The following is a 21,289-nucleotide window of genomic DNA, read 5'->3' on the forward strand; positions in this document are numbered from 1 at the left end:
AGGAAAGTGAATTGGATTTTTACTGTGGCTTTTCTGTTAGACTGTGTCAAACCTATTCTCCCGTCTCTTAACTGTATCAAATACAGAAAATGGCTGAGTTATAAGATACAAACTAGCATTTGCAGTCTTACAAATCTACCTTTTAGGTTAATAAATATAAGCTGAGTGACTTTGTGCGTTAGCCATGAATATCTGTGTCTGTTTCCAAGCACTGCAACTAGTGCAGATCGTGTGCGTATGTGTGTCTTTAAACTCTGTAGAGGATGTGCTTCATGGTCCTAAATTTTTACTGAAATGCAATGTTACCTACAGAACTGTATTAAACATCTTGCCATTAATTATGTAGTTTCTCTTAGCTAAGCCTCATTGGAAACTTAGTAGCATGGAGTTAGGCTGCCTGTGATTTTAAATGGCTTGCCTAAATGCCAGTCTGTTCTTTTCTTTTACAAACCTATCTGAAGCTGCCAGTTTTAATTTTCTTCCATGAAATTTGGGTGAACGGAGCATCTTTGTTTCAGTTAGCATAAACAGGCTGGTATTAAAACAGAAAATAAATCTTATCTACCTTTCTAAAACATAGTAATTAGTTACCATAGTAATTCCAAAATGTGATTAACATTGTTTTCAGTCCTCAATTAGTCCCTGTAGCTAGTTTTCTTATATCTTACCTTCTTTTCAGGCACATATCCCATTTCATGCACAATATACCTTTCCCTTCACCACAAAGGCCAAGAATTCTTGTACAGGTAAGCAAAACATTTGCTTCTATTTTTAGTTAAAGTAATGACAAACCCACTTTCTTGCTTTTGAAAACCTGGTTTCTTCCTCTGGGCTTTTTACTCAGCTTTGAATATCCATCTGCTAGAAGGGAAAGGGGTGGAGATGGATGGGTTTGCCATCTCTTGCAGTGATATAAACCTGGGGTTTATATTGCTTTACTGGGCAAAAAAAAAATGTTTCTGACTCATGTGGGCGACAGCAGCGTTCTACTTGCCATTTGAAATTTCTGACACATATTACCCTTTAATTTTATAGTCACCACTTGTGTTGCCTGAGTGGAGTGTTTGCTTTCTATCTTTCTCTCTTTCTCTCTCTTGTTCACCCACTACTGTGGGTCAAAGGTTAATCCCCCAGAACACCCTGTCTTGTACTTCTCTGCTTAATCACCTAGCACCAGTTACATGTTCAACACTGAGTCACAAACAATTTCCAGTAACTTCTGAGAATCATTTCAGTGACTAATACAAATTCTGTTGACCTAGTGAACACAAGTCTCAAAGATTGTCTCTGGTTTGCGTCTCCTGCATGACATTGTGACTCCGTCTGCCAGGAGGTTTTATGAGATATTGTGGGTATACATTTATGTTTGAATATTATACTGTATTAACTTTGTTTGGAGTTGCCTGTATCAATCACATACTACTTTGTGTTTCAGCTTTCTGCCCATGATGCATTAATATTGTCTCAGCCAGTTTCTACACCACTGCCATTAAGGTATCGTTATTAATGCTTTAAATGTGTACTACTTGAAAAATTCAGAGGCAAGTAAGAAGAAGTCATAGAAGGATGTCAGACATTAGTGCCATATTAAATTTTACAAACAGAAAACTCAGTGTGCATTTATAGTGTTATACGGTGTTGTCTCTTTGACATAGATCTGTCTCTTGGAAAAGAATGATATCACTAATTTTCATGAAATAAAGGTGAATTACCAGATATTGTAGGAACTCTGAAGAAAGAAGCAGCAGGCCATGAGGGAAATAAATATGCATTGAAATATGTTATATTTTCAGAACCTGAGTAGTTTGCAAGTTTTTTTAAATAGCATAGTGTTCGTTATTTTGAGGTTTTTTCTCTTCTGAGATCCAAGTAACATCAAGCAGTAATGTGAAATTAGTCAATGCACAGGTGTGCAAACATATCAGAAGTTCAGAATTATACCTAAAGCTGGTATTTGTGCTTGAAGGTTGATGCAGTTTTTGTGGATACTGCCTGTATCTTTTGGGCCAAAGTTACTCGTGATTGTGATGTGGCATTTAGTTTGGGTGGTTTTGTTGATTTCTAGTTTGTTTTTAAGTTTAAAATCAAAATATTCCTCCTTTTGTTATCCCCCTCTCCCTTTAAGCACAATCATATAATGTTCTGTGTGCAGAAGAATTCGCATCCATTACACAATCTCTTAAATGAACAATTGCAGCCAGCCAACAAACTGCAACCTAACATGTAAAGCAGTCTTCTAAGGACAGATTTTACACCCTGTACTCTTACAGATAAGTGTTACAATTCCTAAATGTGTACAGTCCAAACAGATAAAATGGAGTCTAAACTGTAGAAACTAAAGGCATGTTGCTATCAGAATGATGGATTGATTTTACTTGACTGAATATTAGAGTTTGATTCTGTCATCCTAAAATCAAATGAGTACTGTAGTTCATGATCTCTGCTTGAGCTAACCCATTGTATGAAACTACTGGCATTATTTGTGCTTAGATTAGTTGTTAACCAGTTAAATCTGCCTTACTGTTACGAAGACAAGACGCCTGGGCATATAGGAGAGAAACCACCATAAACAACACAACCTCAACAGTATCATGGTGTTGCGTATGTTTCTGAATTTGGATTTGGGTTTCTTTGTGGTAGGAGAAATTTCATATTGAGGTGATAGCTATAAGATAGGTAGATGTTGGATCTGTGGTAATATTAGAACTATTCAACTACTTGGTCCCAAACAGTTGTCAGAAGTTTGATAGCAGCAATTTCCTTATTTTTTTTTTCTTTTTTTAATCCTGTAACATTCTTACTCTTCTTCCTCTTTCCACCCCCTCCTTAGCGGAGCAAACTTTAGCAATCTGCTCATGAATCTTGGACCGGAAAACTGTGCCACTCTGTTACTTTTTGTATTACTAGAAGGCAAGATCCTCCTCCATTCTCTTAGACCAGCTTTGTTGACAGGAGTTGCTGAAGCTGTAGTAGCTGTAAGTACAAAGTGTTCTGTACGACAGTGAGAGAAATCAGTTCAGACTCCACAACTGTTACAATGCTTTTTAAAGTTAAAATGGTTGATGCACTAAATGATAATTTTTCCCAGCAATAGTATTTAGTTGAGGTGCCATAGTATATCTTATTACAACTATTAGAATTATGAACATTTTTGCATAGATGACTTAAGAGATGTGCTATAAATAAGAGGCCAAACTTGAAGACATTTTTCTGATAGACTTAAAAGGCTTTTACAGTTTCATTTCAACTTGCTGGATGTAATTTCTTGGGTTTTATTTTACAGAGTCTGTTGTCTTGTTTTAATGTGTTTATTCCATTTCATTTTTCCTTCAGATGATATTTCCATTTCAGTGGCAATGTCCCTATATCCCCCTCTGTCCTTTGTCTCTGGCCACTGTACTCAGTGCACCTCTTCCATTTATTGTTGGAGTTGATTCACGATATTTTGATCTGTATGATCCACCACAGGATATTGTGTGCATTGACTTAGACACAAACATGGTATACATGTAAGTTCTATGGAGTTTTTACATTTATCTATAGGTGGAGAGATTGTTGAAATGCTCAAGAGATTGAACTGTTAAATACTGTTTTAACCAATGTGGGGTTTTTTTCACTGTCCTCTGTTCCTTTTTCTCATTTGTAATGCCTCATAGCAAATTAAAGGTTACTAAGTCAAGGATCAACACTTGATACTGCCTATAAAAATGTGTTGCAGATGTTGCTATAAATTTAGTAACAATGGTAATATATTCTGGATTGTTTTTCTACTTGTAGTACTGCTTATTAGGGAAATGGAACAAAAGCTAGGAAAGGTTGTTTTCTTTTTATGTTCCACCATTTCTTATGTCTTCATCTTTAACTACCACTTTTGAGTTTGATTTATCTGTGTTCAGTGACTGCTGGTATGAACATGAGTGCTTCAGGATCCTTCATGACAGCTTTTGATGTTGTCTTGCACTTGAGGCACTTTAGTGCTAATTAAAAAAAAAAATCTCAAGTTATAAGGGACAAATTTATGTTGAGGTTAATCAAGAAAAATTTGGTGTCTTGACTACATTCAATCTAAAATATTTTTGTTGTATTTTTAATGCCATTCTTACGATGGAGGGGTTTCATGAACAGTTTCTTAGCACCTTCTTGAGGTTAATTCAGAGTAATATATGTTTTTCTGTAACATATCTAAACAAGGGTACAAATAACTAAATGGAAAATTCATTTTTTTTCAGATGTTTAGTAACTTTATTAATTACTTTTGCCCTTCAAATTAATTAGATCATAAATGGAAAGAGGAATCTAAGCTAGTTGAAGACAAGGGTGAACATCACTAAATGAAGTTCACATCTTTTCTTTGTAAAAATACAGTTTTATTTCATCTCATTTCACTCTTTAACTGTTGACGTCTGTTTTTACTAACTCAAGTTAGAATTACTCATTTGATCTATGGGTCAGTTGAAAGCTTTCTTGATTTTTAATTTTGTCAAAGCGGCCTTTCCTCTACCAAAGCAAATGTTTCTTTTACATTACTGAAATGCTTTATTAGTAGCATCAAAAGAAATAATAAAAAATGGATTATATTTACTTTTTGTTTGGGTCTTTTTTTACCCTTCCCTTAGATCCTTGTTAAAAACACTGCAAAAAGCATTTTCATCACTGAATATCAAAGTAGAATTATAATAACTGGTGTTATGAAAGAGGAATGTACTGTAGAAACTCAGGGAAGATAACTTCTAGGAAGATACTTGCAGTGCAAAATACCCTAGTGATTTTATTCTTAAGTAGAATGGTACTTGAAGACCAGGTTGCAGAAAGGTGAAGGAGAAAGCAACAGGGGATTTAGCAGGGAGATAAGGATGTTGATATTCTGTTGGAACAACTGCTAGAATGATCAAGCACCAGCCTTACTGGGACTGGTTACTGAACTGAAAATTTACCAGTTGCTGACCTCTTGTGAGGCACTCAACTGCAAAGATTTTTGCATCTTTTCTTTTACTGTCTTGTAAGTCTATTTGTCTTTCAATAGACAACTGAACTTTTTTATTCTTCTGCTGCCTATTTTGCATATATCTTACATGTTCAACTTATGTCCAGAAAAATTTGACATCTATAACATTTGACTTTGATAAATGTGAGATGTTCAAGCCCACATTGTAAAACTTTTATAACCTGGAAATAAGGATATTTTTCAGTTTTGGAGGTATGTAGGTAAGCCTAAATCTCAATAAAGCACTTATGTTGAAGGTCATACAGAATTCTAAAAGATTACTTTATTTGTGAGTAAAGGTTAGTGTTTCATTTTATTTATCCACATCTCTTTCTACCCCTCTGCATTTTTGTTCTTTTTTTTTTTTGTTCTGCATTTTCAGAACCTTACCACTTACATTGTTTATAGGCATGTCATTATGGTGGGGGAAAAATAAATGGGCAAACATATCTATAAGCATGCATTTTTTTTCTTTAACTCCTGAATCTTTGGCTTCCTTCCTGAGATAGTTTTGTGTCAATGCCAATTGAGCAAATAAAATAAAATTTCACTGCAGCAAAGTGTAAAACAAGCAGTGATAGCATAATTTTGGATAGTGATAACTGATTAGGTCTTGTGGCCACAGGATTTGTTGTACTTCCTGTTACAGTTTTTCCCCCACTTTCTGCCTTCCAGAAAGAGATGTAGTTCTCAGGATTTACTCCCTACTCTCTCTTTATATCAAACTGCTTAAAAAAGCAAGGTCTGGCATTATACTTGTCCTTTTCAAACTGTGATCTGAATTCCCAATCTTCCTAGTCCCTACTAGCCTGTGACTGAAGCTGGAACTGAGTTGCTATAGGCATGTTTCAGTGTGCCATACAACCATAAAGCTACTAGACTGGTCTTCCAGCATTTTGTAGTAACAAGTTCATGTTGTATTCCAAACTGACTTTATTTGTATCAGTAGCATTGTGGCAGGTATATGGTAGTATAGATTTTGCACAGTAATCTCATATGGATTAGTGTGCTTAAATTACATTGGCAAGAATGAAGAAGAATTCTAAAAGGAGAATAAGTGAAACTCAAGCTAAAAAGTCTAAAGCAAGTCTTAATGCAAATTTTCTTTACAGAGTGGAGAAAATTCTACTCATAGCTCAGTTTATACTGCTCTGTATCTAAGGGAATTAAATTCTAACTTGAGTCACTCACAGTTTTAAATTTTTGACAAGTAAGGACTGTGACAAGATTTGTTTTCAAAATAATTTTTTTCTTTAGTTATGGCATTCTGAAAGTGAAGCAACTTAGGGCTGTGGAAGCAATTCTTTTTTATATGGACTGTATTTTATATATACTTTTATTCCTCCACTATTCTAGATCAGATGATAAGAAGAGCACCAACTGGAAGCAATTTCCAAAGAAGCCATGTAAAAGTCTGCTCAGCACCTTAAAGAAGCTACACCCACAGCTGGCAGCAGGTGAAATATATAAAAATAAAACGTGAAGGGGTAAGAATAGAAGCTGTATAAAGCAGGGAAAGTAAATATTCAAATAAAACTGCTACATTTTCTGATACACACCCATAAGTCTTAAATTATAATTGATATTTAAATGTAAGGATTTTCTATCATACGTGGTATGGATTTTTTTTAGACTTTTGTTGTGACTTCTTAAAATTTGAGGATTTGTTAGCCTTTACTCATTATTTTAGTCTTTACTCATTATTATTTTAGCCTTTACTCATTATTTACTCATTATTTTCACATTTCTGATCAAAAATAGTAGAGAAAATTGGAATATGAGTTGAATAATGTTATAAAACTTCAACTTTTAGTTTGGTTTTTATGTGTGTTTTAAGGTGTGTTATGTGTTCTACCTAAAAGAGAGCTACTTACTAATTTTAACCTGACTAGAACTAGTGACCTTGTTTTAGATAGATAGTGTCTGTTTTGGCCATATTATAATAGCTCTGTTGTAATTATTTTTATATAAATATTATATTACAGTAAGTTATGTTTTTGTTATACTAAAAAGCATGGAATTATAATGTTCAGCAGTACCTGCTACTGTCTTTTTAAGAGTGCAAAAGTAATCTCTGAATGTCATCTACTTGTTTCTGCCCTTTAGAGCACTAAAAGGTTAGAATTTGTATTAGAAAAACAGGTTTAGGCTCATTCTTTCTGTAGAAAAAAGAAAAATATGTCTTCAGCATCTTGCAAAAGTTACCTGTTGAATGCACTGGATTTTAATATCATGTTGTGTGTGTTCCTGGTTGCTAGTTCACCGTAAAACACAAGAAGGCTCTGCAGTGGAGATGACTCCTATTGAGGCAGATTTCTCCTGGCAGAAGAAGATGATAGAGCTCGAGATGGAGATCCAGGAGGCTTTTCTCCGTTTCATGGCGTCTATTTTAAGGGGTTACAGAACGTTCCTTAAGCCAATCACTCAGGCGCCTTCAAATAAAGCAACTGCTGCTGATTCCTTGTTTGATCATCAAGGTAAGGGTGAGGCAAACCAACTGCTGGTAGCATTGGCAGCGTTACAACTTCACAGTTGAAGAGCTGTTTAACTTTAAAAGGCCAAAGTTCCCTTTGGGTGTACAATTCTTGGCAATATTTAAAATGCAATTGTGTAAAGTTAAACTACTCCAAGCTGATTAGAACATGGGTGTAGGGATATATGCACATTGAATTGAAATTTTCAATTAGCTCTGGTATTAGAAAAGTTGTCTTTCTGTAGCATGATGCCCTCTCTGTGTGGCATAGTCTATTGAAGGAATATTTCTCGATTTGTACAGAGCAAAAATGCCAGAGCCCAGTAAGGAAGAACAAAGTAATTTTCTTTATATCAAAGGGAAGATAACAGAGAACTGGGCAGAGATCATAAGCATAACAAAACAATAGCCAGCAAAGGTCATCTTATTTTCCTTTTCACATTAACTTTTCAGATCTGATTCAGATCTGCATCTGAGTGCTACATTAAATGTCATGGTTATTTTGCTTTGGTTTGTATTCAGTAGTGGTGTTTTGGAGGTTTTTTTGTTTGTTTGAGGTTGTTGATTTTTTTGAGGGTTTTTTTAATTACTGGAGGAGAGATCTGAGAACAGATTTTTACCCAAAAGTTTGGAAAGTCTTAAATATTTTTAGGTCCATCACCTCTTAGGATAACATAATTTTAAATTTAGTATAATTTTCACTTCTGTATGAGGTCATCATGGCTATTTTCTTGCACAAAAAGTTAACTAACACAGATTACATGGGGGTGATTACTTGCAAAGTATTACTAACTGTAGTGAAAAATATTTTAGGAAAGCTGTTACTTTACTCTTCCAAAGGCAAGTAGTGATAAGTAATTTTTATTGACAAAGCTGATACTTATCTATTACCACTTTAAATATTTTCTGTTGACACTTGGTATGTTAAGTCCTTGTGGACCTTGTAACTGATATTTAATTGTGTGTTCCTTTTTATAACCAGGATTTTTAAAAAGCAGAGACCGTGCTTACACAAAGTTCTACACACATCTCACCAAAACACAGATATTCAGCCGCTTTATTGAAGAGTGCAGTTTTGTGAGTGACAAGGATACTGGCTTGGCATTTTTTGATGACTGCATAGAAAAGGTAAAAAGCATGTAGCAATGTTGTTAAATTATATGCTTCTGTTCATTTTGTGTTATTTTCCTGGGTTTAATTGTAAAGCTAGATACCCTCTTCAGTAAGTGCTTTCATGGATTGGAATTCTTTGTGGTTATTGATGAGTTGTTTTCTTCCTGTATCTTGAATGGTCATCATGTTCTGTGTTGGTGCAGGAAACTTTCATTAAAGATCATAGGATGTCAAGCTATAAGAGAATGTGAGAAGTACCAGTAGCTGACACTTTAGCACAATGTGCCCTCCCTTTAAGTGCTAATCACTCTCTCTTTAATGTGGAATTATCTGTTAGGGGTCATGTATGTTGTTTCTCTTTTTCACACAACTTAAACCACAAAAACACTCCTAGTGCTCTACTTGCGGTCAAAACTTACTCTTGTTGGTAAGATCTGCTTTTGTTACCCGTATGTTTTGTATGAGGAAGATTGTTATAACTGAGTCCTGTTTTTTTCAAACAAAATCTCTTCAGCATGTTTCTAGTTTAGATGGGTTATTGAGTTTATAGCTTCAATGCTAAAATGACAATTTCACAATGTACAGATCAGGAGCTAGATAATTATATGGTGAATATATATGATTCTTTCTGGACAGAACCTTCATTTTTGTACCAAGTTCTTATAGAACGAGTCTATGACTTAATATTGATTTCAATCAAATTAACACTTGTAAACAGACCACAAAATAAGTGGTTTGACAATGTTATTGAAGATTCTTAATGTGTTACATACTTAAATTATGATATTGTAGTGCAAACTAGCAGTTTCTTTCAGTTAAACTAAATAAAAGCCATTTCCTTTGATAGATTTAGGACTTTGTATTTAGTAGAGAAGAAAGTGTTTAACTGTGGCAGATCCTCTTGCATGCAGGGAAACCTGCATGCTTGAACAAGCCCCTACAATGCATGTGCACAACAGATACAGGCTGGGAAATGAGCACAAGGAACAGAAGGTCTGGATGCAGACACAGGGTCCTGATCTAGTTGCAGTTAGAGAGTTATGATCTGACAGCGCTCATGACTGGAGTACTGCCATGGAAGTCTATGTACTATTTAGGAAACACAGGCCAGCAAGGCGAGGTGGTGGAGTTGCTCTTTATGTGAGGGAGCAACTAGAGTGCATTGAGCTCTGCCTGGACGGGGACAAGAAGTAGGTTGAAAGTTTATGGGTGAGAATTAAGGGGCAGGGTAATGTCTGTGATACTGTTGTACTTCTACAGATAGCTGAAGGCAGCCTCATGATTGCAGGTCCTGGTTCTCAAGGAGAACTTCAGCCACCCTGATATTCGCTGGTAAATCCACACAGCCAAGCCCAGACAGTATGGGAGGTTCCTGAAGTGTGTTGATGACAATTTCCTGAGACAGCTAGTTGAGAAGCCAAGGAGAGATGTACTGCTGAACCTTGTACTAACAAATAAGGAACATCTGGTTAGGTATGAGAAAGTTGGTGGCAGCTTTGGTGCAGTGGCCATGGGATGGTGTGAGTTCAAGGTCCCGCATGGAAGAAACAGAACACTAAGCAGGGTTGGAACTTTGGACTTCCAGAGAGCTAACTTTGGCCTCTTCAAAGACCTGCTTGGATGAATCTCCTGGGCTAGGGCTCTACAAGGTAGGAGTGCCCAGGAAAGATGGTTAATCTTCAAGTGCCACTTCCTCCAAGCCCAAAATCAGTGTATTCCCATGAATTGGAAATTAGGAAAAGGAGGTAAGAGGCCTGTGTGGATGAACAAAGGGCTTTGAGAACAGCTCAAATGGAAGAGAAAAGTTTATGGAATGTGGAAAAGAAGCCTGATCACTTGGAAAGTGTGTAGAAATGTTGTCAGAGTATGCAGAGATGAAATAAGGAAGGCTAAAGACTTCTTGGAATTAAATGTAGCAAGGGATGTTAAGGGAACTCATTATCACTTAAAAGTATTTAAAAGGTGTATGTCAAGAGGATGGAATGGAACGGCACTTTTTTCTATTGTCTCTAGTGACAAGACAAGGACTAATGGGCAAAAGCTGGAACACAAAAAGTTCCACTGAAACATAAGGAAAAACTGCTTTCCTGTAAGGATGAAAGAGCCCTGGCACAGGCTGCCCGGGGAGGGTGTGGAGTCTTCTTCTCTGGAGATTTTCAGAACCTGCCTGGATGAGTTCCTGTGTGACCTGATCTAGGTGGAACTGCTTTGGCAGAGAATTGAGTTAGGTGGTGTCTAGAGGTCCCTTCCAACCCCTAGAATTTTATGATTCTAGAGACTTCTTCAGGGAAAACAAAAAGGGCTGCTTCAAGTACATCCACAGCAAAAGAAAGATCAGGGAGAATGTGATCCTACTGCTGAATTAGGAGGCTGCACTGCTAATGGAGGATACAGAGAAGGCAAACCTACTGAATGCTTCAGTCTTTATTGCTAAGGCCATCCCTCCAGAATCCCGTTACCTGTATGACAGAAAGTATGGAAAAAGGAGGACCTTCGCTTCGTTGAGAATTGAGTGAGGGATCTACTAGGCAAGCTGGATGCCCATAAATCCATGGGCCGTGATGTGATGCACCCATGAGTTCTGAGGGAACTGGCTGATATTATTGGTAAGCTGCTTTTCATTTCTGACAAATTGTAGAGCACAGCTGAGGTACCTGATGACTGGAGAAAGGCCAATGTCACTCCAGTCTTCAAAAAGGGCGAGAAAGAGGACCCACGAAATTACAGGCTGGTCATCCTCACCTCCATCCCTGGAAAGGTAATGCAACAACTCATCCTGGATGTCATCTCCAAACACATGAAGGAAAGATGGTTATCAGGAGGACTCAGCATAGATTCACCAAGGGGAAATCCTGCTTGACCAACCTGATAGCCTTCTATGATGGTGTAACTGGCTGGCTAGATGAGAGGAGAGCGGTGCATGACATCTATCTTGACTTCAGCAAGACTTTTGACACTGTCTCCTATAACATCCTCATCAGAAAGCTCAAGCAGTGTGGCTTGGATGAGTGTAGGGTGAGGTGCATCGAGAGCTGGCTGAATGACAGAGCCCAGAGGGTGGTGATCAAAGGCACAGAATCAAGTTGGAGGCCTGTGGCCAGTGGAGTTCCACAGGGATGGGTTCTGGGGCCAGTCTTGCTCAACATCTTCATCGACAATCTGGATGAGGGGACAAAGTGTACTCAGCAAGTTGGCTGATGACACCAAACTGGAAGGACTGGCTGATTCCCCAGAAGGCTGTGCTGCCATTCAGCGGGATCTCAACCGGCTTGAGAGCTGGGCAAAGAGGAACCTCATGAGGTTCAACAAGGACAAGTGCAGAGTCCTGCATCCGGGGAGGAACAACCCCCTGCACCAGTACAGGCTGGGGGTTGAACTGCTGAAGAGCAGACCTGGGAATGCTGATTGATAATAAATGAAACATGAGCCAGCAATGTGCCCTCATGGCCAAGAAGGCCAGTGGTATCCTGGGATGCATCAAGAAGAGTGTGGCCAGCAGGTCAAGGGAGATTCTGCTCCCCTTCTACTCTGCCCTGATGAGGCCTCATCTGGAGTCCTGTGTCGAGTTCTGTTTTCCCCAGCTCAAGAGGGACAGAGAAGTTCTGGAGAGAGTCCAGTGCAGGGCCACCAAGATGATCAGGGGACTGCAGTAGGTCTCTTACTAGGAAAGAGTGTGGGAACTGGTGCTGTTTAGACTGGAACAGAGAAGACTGATTGGGTATCTTAGCAGCACATATTAATAGCTTAAAGAGTAGATGTTGAGAGAGTAAGATGAGTCTTTTTTTCTGTAGTCTCAAGTGACAGGATTCGGGGCACAAACTGGAAGACAGGAGATTCCACCAGAACATGAGGAGAAACTTCTTTCCTGTGAGAGTGAAGTAGCCCTGGCACAGGCTGCCAGGAGAGATTGTGGAGTCTCCTTCTCTGGAGATCTTCAAAATGTTGTAGTTTAGGCCCATCATGGAACAAAGACCACGATTGGCCTCAAGTACTGAAGAGGCTGAGAACTGCTCAAGGGCAGGGAGAGCTTAATTGCCGCTTAAGGTTCAGGACAAAACAGACCAGGCCACTCGGTTTGGGGAAGAAAACAGAAAATAATTTAATGCAACATCAACTAAAACATACCGCCAAAACCCAAAACATAACCAAAATGAAACAACACAGAGTAGTACAACAATGAAGAGTCCAACCAGCCTTCTAAGAACACCTTCTTGCCACACCTCCCCTCTTCCCGGGCTCAGAGCCCTGATCCCCGTGTTTTTACCTCGTCCCCCCTTGAACGGTTCGGGGGGGCAGGCAGTGGGGGTTTCAGTTAGTCTATTCCCGATAGCTTCTGCCGTCTGTCCCTCCTCAGGACAGGTGGGCTCTGCACCCATGCTCCCTGCGAGTCCGTGGGGTACCTCACACACACAGCAGCCCTGCACGGGCTGCTCCGACGCGCACTTATTCCAAATGCTGCAGCTCCTCTCTGCCTCTCGTGTGGGGCTGCTCTGTGGCACACAGGCTCTCCAGCACGGCCTGGGCCATGGCCGTCTCCCCACACAGTCCCTCACCCGTCCGGGCTCACTCACACGGAGCTGCTGGTAACTCTCGGTCCTGCCATGGATCTCCATGGGTTGCAGGAGCACAGCTTGCATTCTCGCCATGGCTTGCGGAAGGGTCTCTGGTCGATTGCTTCTCCTTCCTTCCTCCTTCTCTGGCTGAAGGGTCTGCGTGGTCACCTCCATCTTGTATCACTCTTACACCTCCTGCCAGCACTTCAAATTCCCATCCCCTAAACAGTGATGGCAGAGGCGCCAGACTGGCCCAGACCTTCTTTACCGGGTCTTCACTGCAACCTGCTCCCCCTGTTACCAAGCAAAAGCTGCTCCTTGCTAAACCAGAACAACGCGTCTTAACACCTTCGCGTTCACCTGATCTAGGGGGATCTGCTTTAGCAGGGGGTTTAGACAGGATGATATCTAGAGGTCCCTTCCAACCCGTATCATTAGTTCTGTAATAACAATAGATAGAAAGCATGCCTATTACTGCATTTTCTTTATTTTTAGCAAAGGAAGTATCTGAAAAAGAGATTAATTGCTTCTACAGTAATACAGAAATTTAGTGTTTCTTATTTACTACTTCCATAAATTACACAGATTTAATAGAATTATTTGATGGGCTTTTAAAAATTGAGATTAATTTTTTTTTTTCTCTTTTTCAAGCTCTTTCCTGATAAAGGAACAGAAAAAGGAGAAAAGGTATTTTGTCCTTCAGAATGTTTAGGGATGTCTGATCATGAAATAAAATTGCAAAGACAAGACTGGATTGATCTTTGAGTAATTAGCACAAATATAATTAATATTTATATAAGGTGTATATGTGTATATATAATCAAATACAGTATATACCAAATGTATCTTTACTATGATAATCTAATCAATATTAAAAATAAGTTTTTATCCCAATGCTAAACTCTGTACTTAGAATACAAACTCTATTTTCAGGTTGATGTTGATTCTGTCGAAGATGCACGGCTGATAGAGCTCGATGAGTCACAAAAAAGTGAACACACAGTGTTCATAATGCCACCAGAACCTCCCACTGATGACGGGCAGGACCGAATGCCAAGATATAGGTATAAGTTAAACAACTATATGTAGCGAAACTAGAATGCTTATGATGTTAAGCAGGCCAGATGTTCCATCGTGGTGTAAGACTTCCTTAATATAATATTCTGAAAAATCTGTAAAAAGTCACAAACTGGATTCTGGTAAGTTTCTGAAGCTCTAGAAGTCAAAATTGTATGTGTGTGTGTGTGTGTGTATGTGTGTTTGAGGGCATCCAAGTTTATTGCAATACTTTGCCACATGTGTTCTGTGTCTTCTTGTTTGAGCCATTTATGTGTATTTTCTAGCAACTGCAGTGCACTTTGTTTCACTGTAAAATGACAGGGGATAGGTAATGGATCTGCCTAGTACTATTGATCTGCAGCTGATGGACTAAAAGAACAAACCACTCACTCCATTTTTCAGACTGCTTTCATTCAGTGTTTTTCAGAAAGTGGGTATGATTTACTTTTTCTTTCTTTTGAAGGTTGTGAAGGTTCTGTTCCCAGCTGTTGTCTTTGTTAATCATCATCTGTGCCTCTCTGAACCTCATGAAATGGGTGGCAGTCTGGTTCTTATTTCCATTGTCCTTAGATATTTATTGTCCAATGTGATAACTTTGTGGATAAGACTAAAAGGATCTTGTCTCCTTTTCCTCCTTTTCTTTTTTTTTTAAATCCCCTGGTCCTTTGTTCTCCTATTTGTCAGTTTTTTGCATGCAAGTTGTCTTTGTATGGCTTTCTTGCTATCAACAAGTGTGTAAAAAGCTTTCATTTTCTGTTTGTTTGCTTCTTTTAATCCATATAGCTATAAAAACTTCCCACGACTAGATATCAAGCTCTTTGACAGGCCACAGGAGCTCAAGCTCTCCTTCAGCAGACACCCAACTGGAAGCAACATTTCAAATAGTCCAGCACTCATGGCAAAGAGGACAAAGCAGGTCAGATGAGTGTTACTGTAATCACTGTGCGAACACTGAAAGAGACAGTTTTTTTTCTAAAATTGCCACTGAAAGTTAATGTTACTATAAGTTAATGTTGTTAGAGGTTAGATCTTTGTGACTGTTGAGAATCAACACTTGCAAAAGAGAGAAGCAGAAGGCAGGAAATAAACTAGCACCTGAGATGACAGTTTGTTGTCAAACCCATTTTTAACCTTTAGACTGTAATATAAAACAAAAGAAAATTTAAATTAACGTTTTAATGAGGAAGAAAGAGATTCATTCTAATGCTAGTTGTTGTTTGCATAGAGCCTTAATAAGGACATAGTGAGAAGGGAGCTTCAGTTGAATGTTTGTCCTTTATTATGAAATGCTTTCTTTAAGAAGCCAATATCTGAGTTAGTAATGACTCCTAGATTCAGGATGTTACATCTTTTGTCTGCTTTGTTGTTTTGTTTCACTTTACAGGAGATAAAAACAGCCCATAAATTAGCCAAGAGGTATTATGTAAGCCCCCAACAGTGGGCTAAGTGTCTCTTCAGTCATAGTTACAGCCTGTGGTTTATTTGTCTGCCAGCCTACATCAGAGTTGCACATCCCAAGGTCAAAGCACTGCAGCAGGCTTATGATATACTAATTAAGATGAGGAAAACTGATGTGGAACCACTAGATGAGGCAAGTGCAAATAAAATATGTTACCATTAATACAGAATAGAAGACAAGGTGCAAATGTGATGTATTTCACCACCACTAGGAGGTTGAGCTTACTTACCATTTGACCTGCTTTAAAGCTACCTTGGAATGATTTCAAAGGAGTATGCTTAACTAGGGCAGCTGGAAATTGCTTTCCTTTTTCTTCGCCACCGTAGTGTCAGCTCGGTCAAGTACTCCAGTTTTATATTGCTCATCTTTTCCCAGACTTGTTCCAGCAGCAAGTTTTCCCAATTTTTTTTAAATGCACAATGAATGCTTTGCAGCCTTACTGAACTGGAGGGATAATGGGTCTGTGTATAGCATACCTTTCTCTCAGCATTATTCACGCAGCAACAAATTATTATGCTTTTTCCTTGGGTGTTTCCCAACACAAGAAGAGACAAGTGGAAAAAATTTTCAGTATTCTCTGCAATGTGACTGGGGATGTTATTTCAATTCATATTATTTCCTGTTTAATTTTTGCACCCTCTTCTGGCTGTTGCATGTTATGTACTGAGTAGATGCCCTCATATGGCTTTTGTTTTTACACTTGTGAAAGTTGGAAATTGGGGAAGAGATGAAGCTACTTCAGAATCATTGTTATCAATCCACTTACACTTTTCTGTGTCTTTTCAGGTCTGCTACAGAGTTGTAATGCAGCTCTGTGGACTATGGGGTCAGCCTGTTCAGGCAGTGAGAGTCCTATTTGAAATGAAAAATGCTGGAATACAGCCAAATGCCATCACCTATGGTTACTACAATAAGGTAAGAGAAATATTGACAAGGGATACTGGACCAGTTCTTTTTCTCCTGTTCTCACTCCCCTTGTCCTGTAGCATGTTTTGAAGATTGTTTCTTATGGCATTTCACCTGTATTAGCTGACTATGTTGGACAAGCAATCATTTTGCACATGCTTACAGTTCACTGGATGTACACTGTACTGTTTTACCAAAATGTAAAAATAAGAACAAGATCTACCATGTTTACCTAAAGAAATCTTGATCCATTGTTCATTGTTACTCAGCTGTTATATTCAGAGCTGTGGAATAAAAGGGAACAGCTCATAACAAGGGAATAAGTCATAATCTCAAATATTTGTCCTTCTTCCCATGATTGGCAAGAAATGACTTTTTTGAGTGTATTATGCAGTATGTTACACTGTGATTTTTAGTGTAACTTCCCTACTGTTTTTGTTATTGCAATGTCTCTTTCTGTAGGCAGTTTTAGAGTCTCCTTGGCCTAGTAGTAACCGCAGTGGCATATTCCTGTGGACAAAGGTACGAAATGTAGTTCGTGGCACAGCACAATTTAGGCAGTGCTTAAAGAAATCAACGCAGAGCCCACGAGTACCTGTGATATCAGGTAATAAGTTGGTTGAAATGGATTTATTTCTGCTGAACAGAAGCATGATGTGCTTTCTGAGGCACTGCAGCTAACATTGTGGCTTTTACAAGTGGGAAATCTTTCCTTAAGTGTGTAAAAATTGATAATTGACAACTTGGTGCTTGAAGCAGTGTTACAGTGTCATTCGCACAGTGAAGAATTAATTGTCTCAATTCTGTTGCTCAGATTTCATATTCTTTTTCTATATGTGCAAGCAAAAGTATTTACTGTTTTCTTAAGAGAGTAGATTTGTTTAAAATCCTGAAAAATTAAATCCTCTCTTACTAACCAGCTCTCATTCATGTCTTTAGCTCTGCGGAGTACCACGGGTGGAAGTGATGGGGACATGGTGAGCCATGGTAGCGTGGATAGTTCTAACAGTGGGGAGCACACTCTCTTCGTCAGTGACTTAGTCAGGCTTGATTCCATTGATAATCACTCTAGCACAGGTACTAGATTCTGCTGGGTTTCACTACTAACAGTCCCCCTAAAGGCTGTTTTCCAGTCTCCTGTTGATTTTCCCCTCCACAACCATCACCTTCCCCTCTTGAGGCTATAGAGAGTGAAGCATGGTGTTAAACCATGTAAATAAATACACTGTTGTTAAATATTACCCCTTTATGGCAGATGATGATGCTTCTTTAGTTTATAGTGGACTGTGGCAGAAGTACATTAAAATAAATGTCTTGCTCGGGTCTCATGAACTTTGCTTTCTGTGATAGTTTTTAGAAAAGATCTGAAGCTTCTGATGTATGAGTCTGTTCAGTTTTTGCATATGGTCAGTTATTCATAGAAGTGACTGTGTGAGTAAAACCTTTCTCTGCATTAAAAAAAAGGAGTGAAAGTTGCTAAGCTGATTAGAAGGTAACACTTTAAAATGTTGGTCCTTGATGGTAATCCAGAAAAGCCTAATTAGAATTCCTAGGATTAGTATGTTCTATTTCATTATAGTAAATTATGCCTTTAAAGGCCACATTCAAGCTTTTTATCAGTAGTTGCTAAACTTGGAAGTAAATGTAGAAATTTTTGGAACATTGTCACTCCGTCTTTATGAAACACTCTGAGATTGGAAAGACAGGTGATAAGCTGGAGAAAAGCCTTAAACATAGTGTGCATTCTTCCAGGCAAACTGGAGCAATGAGTGTGCAGAAAGTTAATCACTTGAGATGGCAAGACAAAATTCATGGTTCTTTGTATCTGCTTTGATACTGATTACATTCTACCTGTGCACATTCTCAACTAAACTTCCTTTCTGTGTGTACTTTAAAGCTCAATGTACAAATGGTTCTTGCGCACTCTTTATGTTTTTAATATCTTCAGCCCTTCTGTAAAGAGAACTTTGAGTCTGATTCCTGTGCTTCATCTGATATGCCTGCCTAGGTTACTTAATTTCCCTTTTCTCTGCTCTTTGTTGCTCTGCTTTTTGCTCTTTGCTGTCTCTTGGGTGCCGCATTTGTCCTTGGCTATCACGGTGTGGGGTGCAGACTTACATGGTGTGAAGCCTTGGATGCACGTGTGCATTATTTCTACCCTTGAATATTACTTCTGCAGGTAATTCACCCATTTATTGATAGGGTGTTTTAACTTCTGTGCAAAGCAGGGGTGCTAACATTATTGCATTGATGATAGAAAGAACATAGACTATCAAAGAATATCAGAACTTAGTTTTCTGTATGAAAAGTTTTTAATATAGTAGACAAATGTAATAATTGGTGGCTGCTCAAACTTTTAAACTTTTTTTTTTTGTTACTTTGGTGGTAAAATAAACAGCAGTAATATGTATTGCAGATAAACTATGTCTGTCACTCAAATTCTATGGAGCTTCCTGATGCCTTTCAGCCTCACTAACTTAGACTGGCATTGAAATAATCCTGGTTTTATGTGTTGCTGTGGGATATGTCCCATATACTTTTTTGGGTTATATTTTGCATAAACAGCAGCACGTTGGGTAAAAATAACAGAAAAAGCGTCTTTGCAGATTGTTTCCCATTAGACATTGTGGTTTACTGTAAACTTTATATTTTTTTTGAGGAGGGACTGCAGCTATTGAGGTTTAACTGGTATTGTGGAGGAACAGACTTTTTTCAAATGTTTAAATTTTATGTTTTGCACTGTAGCACACAGATGTAACACAATTTGTGCTACAGTTCTTTTCAGGAATGTATCCTTGTTAGAAGCTTGCTCAGTTACTTTTGTGCTTGTCTGAATTTCTTTTGTAAATGCATTTGAGACTTTAACTCATCCAGCATTGAAATATTTCACGCTAATGGGAAGGGAAAGGAATGAAAGGAGATAGCGTGTTAAAATCAGTCACCATAGTACTCCTGAAGGAATTTAGTATAGAATTCAATATAGTAGTTAGAAAGTAAATGTAATTGTATAGCCTGAGGAATAACCTGAATTCAACATAATAATTAGAAAAGTAAATTTGATTGTGTAGCCTAATTAGCTCGACTGTCATTGAGATTTGTGTATCTGCAATACACAGATTTGTGCATGGATTAGGCATTTTGGTGATCTTATTGTGAACTTTTCTTGTGAAAGAAAATGTGAAATAAATTATTTTCAGTTCTTTTATTTTCTTATTGAAAAACAAATTTAGGAAAGAAAATCAAATGTGAGGCATACATTTGTGTTCCTTCAAACAGGTGGTCAGTCAGACCCAGGCTATGGATCTAAGGACGAACTTTTAAAAGATGACGGAGATAGACTTCAAGCAACCGAAACACAAGTAGAGAAGGATATTTCTTCTAAAGCTGAAGACCTAGTAGGAGGTTAAGTATGCATGTTTACATTGAGGAAGGCTTTTTGTAATGAATCTGCGTCATGCATCGGACTACCACAAATATTTAATTTATTGAATTCATAATGTTGCCAAGATCAAAATATGACTGTGGACTGCTTCTGTGCCCTAGATAATAGTGTTGTAATACATATACAACACTAGAAATAGCCTTTGATTGTGCTAATTTTATATAGATGGAAAATTGAGACAAATGCTGGAGTACACAGTATTTTATATTCTGTTCACCTCATTTGTGTATTTGAAAATTTGGCCATTTTTTTAGCTGCAACATTTAGATTGACCTAATAAAAGGAACTACAAACCCCTCCAAGCTGTAGAAAATATAGTCATCTCCTTTCTTTTTTCCAGCTTTTACCCTTAGTTGTTTTATGTGTTTTGTCTTTCAGATTACTGAATCTGTTTCGTACCTACTTTACTAGATCCTTAATGTGAGTTAGGACTTCTAAAGCTATAGTTAGACAAACAAGCCTCCATGAAAACCTTAGAACTGTTGTTCCTACTCTACTTTGGTTAGGTGAAAAAATTCCAGAGGAATAAATTGGCATGTGATCTAACCTTGTGAACAGCTAACCACTCTCCACATAATACTGTCTACTGCTATGTGTATTATTTCCAGGAAAAGCACAGCACTTAGCAGGACTGATCCTTTAGGTTGTAAATACATAAGGGAACAATGTTTGAGTTTACATTTTCCATAACAGTGCAAGTGAAATTATTTACTTAAATTAAGTTTACATTCTCTTTCTTGTAGAAGTTTGTACTGAGAAATCGGATGAAAAGCAACAGCTGAATATAGAAACTCATAGTCCAACAGACCCACCTCCTTGGGGTAACAGTATTGTGAAAGTTCCATCTGGCATTTTTGATAGCAGTGGAAGGAAAAGCAGTAGTGGTGAGTCACTGGGTGAAACAGGGCTTGCTAAAGCCTTGATCTTGTCATACTATAGTGTTTTGCAACCATTTTCAGGCAATGAAAAGACAGAAAACGTCTATTCAAGGTGCAGATGCCTTGCATAATGTTTGCTTTGCATCATTATCCTTTGCAGGTGTCTTAGAAGGAGCCTGTGGATTCTAAGGTTGAAAATCACTGTTGAGTAGATTGAAATCAAGATGTTCCTTGTCCTACATCCAAGGAAGCTTCAGTAATATACTAGAAAACCAATAAAATTATTTTTGTCACCTAAACCTCGCTGACCTTGGACAAGTCTCTTTATTCCTATGGCTTACATTGCCAGTGTGTAACTGGCATCTGGGAACAATGCTTGTTGTCTTTGTGCCATACAAAATTTATTTATATATCTGGAGCTT

The 21,289-nt window shown here is 38.1% G+C and overlaps 1 protein-coding gene across 1 annotated transcript in view; it reads left to right on the plus strand.

The window, feature by feature from the left end:
- DENND4C (DENN domain containing 4C) overlaps positions 1-21,289 on the plus strand; it is an 82,050-nt gene that overhangs the window by 34,326 nt on the left and 26,435 nt on the right. The window contains exons 7-22 of the mRNA XM_062019489.1: positions 680-746; positions 1,436-1,494; positions 2,831-2,975; positions 3,334-3,509; positions 6,341-6,441; positions 7,243-7,461; positions 8,440-8,585; positions 13,775-13,810; positions 14,057-14,187; positions 14,966-15,098; positions 15,567-15,773; positions 16,428-16,556; positions 17,010-17,154; positions 17,487-17,624; positions 19,824-19,949; positions 20,733-20,873. Of these exons, the coding sequence (XP_061875473.1) occupies positions 680-746; positions 1,436-1,494; positions 2,831-2,975; positions 3,334-3,509; positions 6,341-6,441; positions 7,243-7,461; positions 8,440-8,585; positions 13,775-13,810; positions 14,057-14,187; positions 14,966-15,098; positions 15,567-15,773; positions 16,428-16,556; positions 17,010-17,154; positions 17,487-17,624; positions 19,824-19,949; positions 20,733-20,873 (2,099 nt within the window). The remainder of the gene's footprint in view (positions 1-679; positions 747-1,435; positions 1,495-2,830; positions 2,976-3,333; positions 3,510-6,340; positions 6,442-7,242; positions 7,462-8,439; positions 8,586-13,774; positions 13,811-14,056; positions 14,188-14,965; positions 15,099-15,566; positions 15,774-16,427; positions 16,557-17,009; positions 17,155-17,486; positions 17,625-19,823; positions 19,950-20,732; positions 20,874-21,289) is intronic.

Source organism: Colius striatus, chromosome Z, assembly GCF_028858725.1.
Source record: "Colius striatus isolate bColStr4 chromosome Z, bColStr4.1.hap1, whole genome shotgun sequence".
Taxonomy (NCBI): domain Eukaryota; kingdom Metazoa; phylum Chordata; class Aves; order Coliiformes; family Coliidae; genus Colius; species Colius striatus.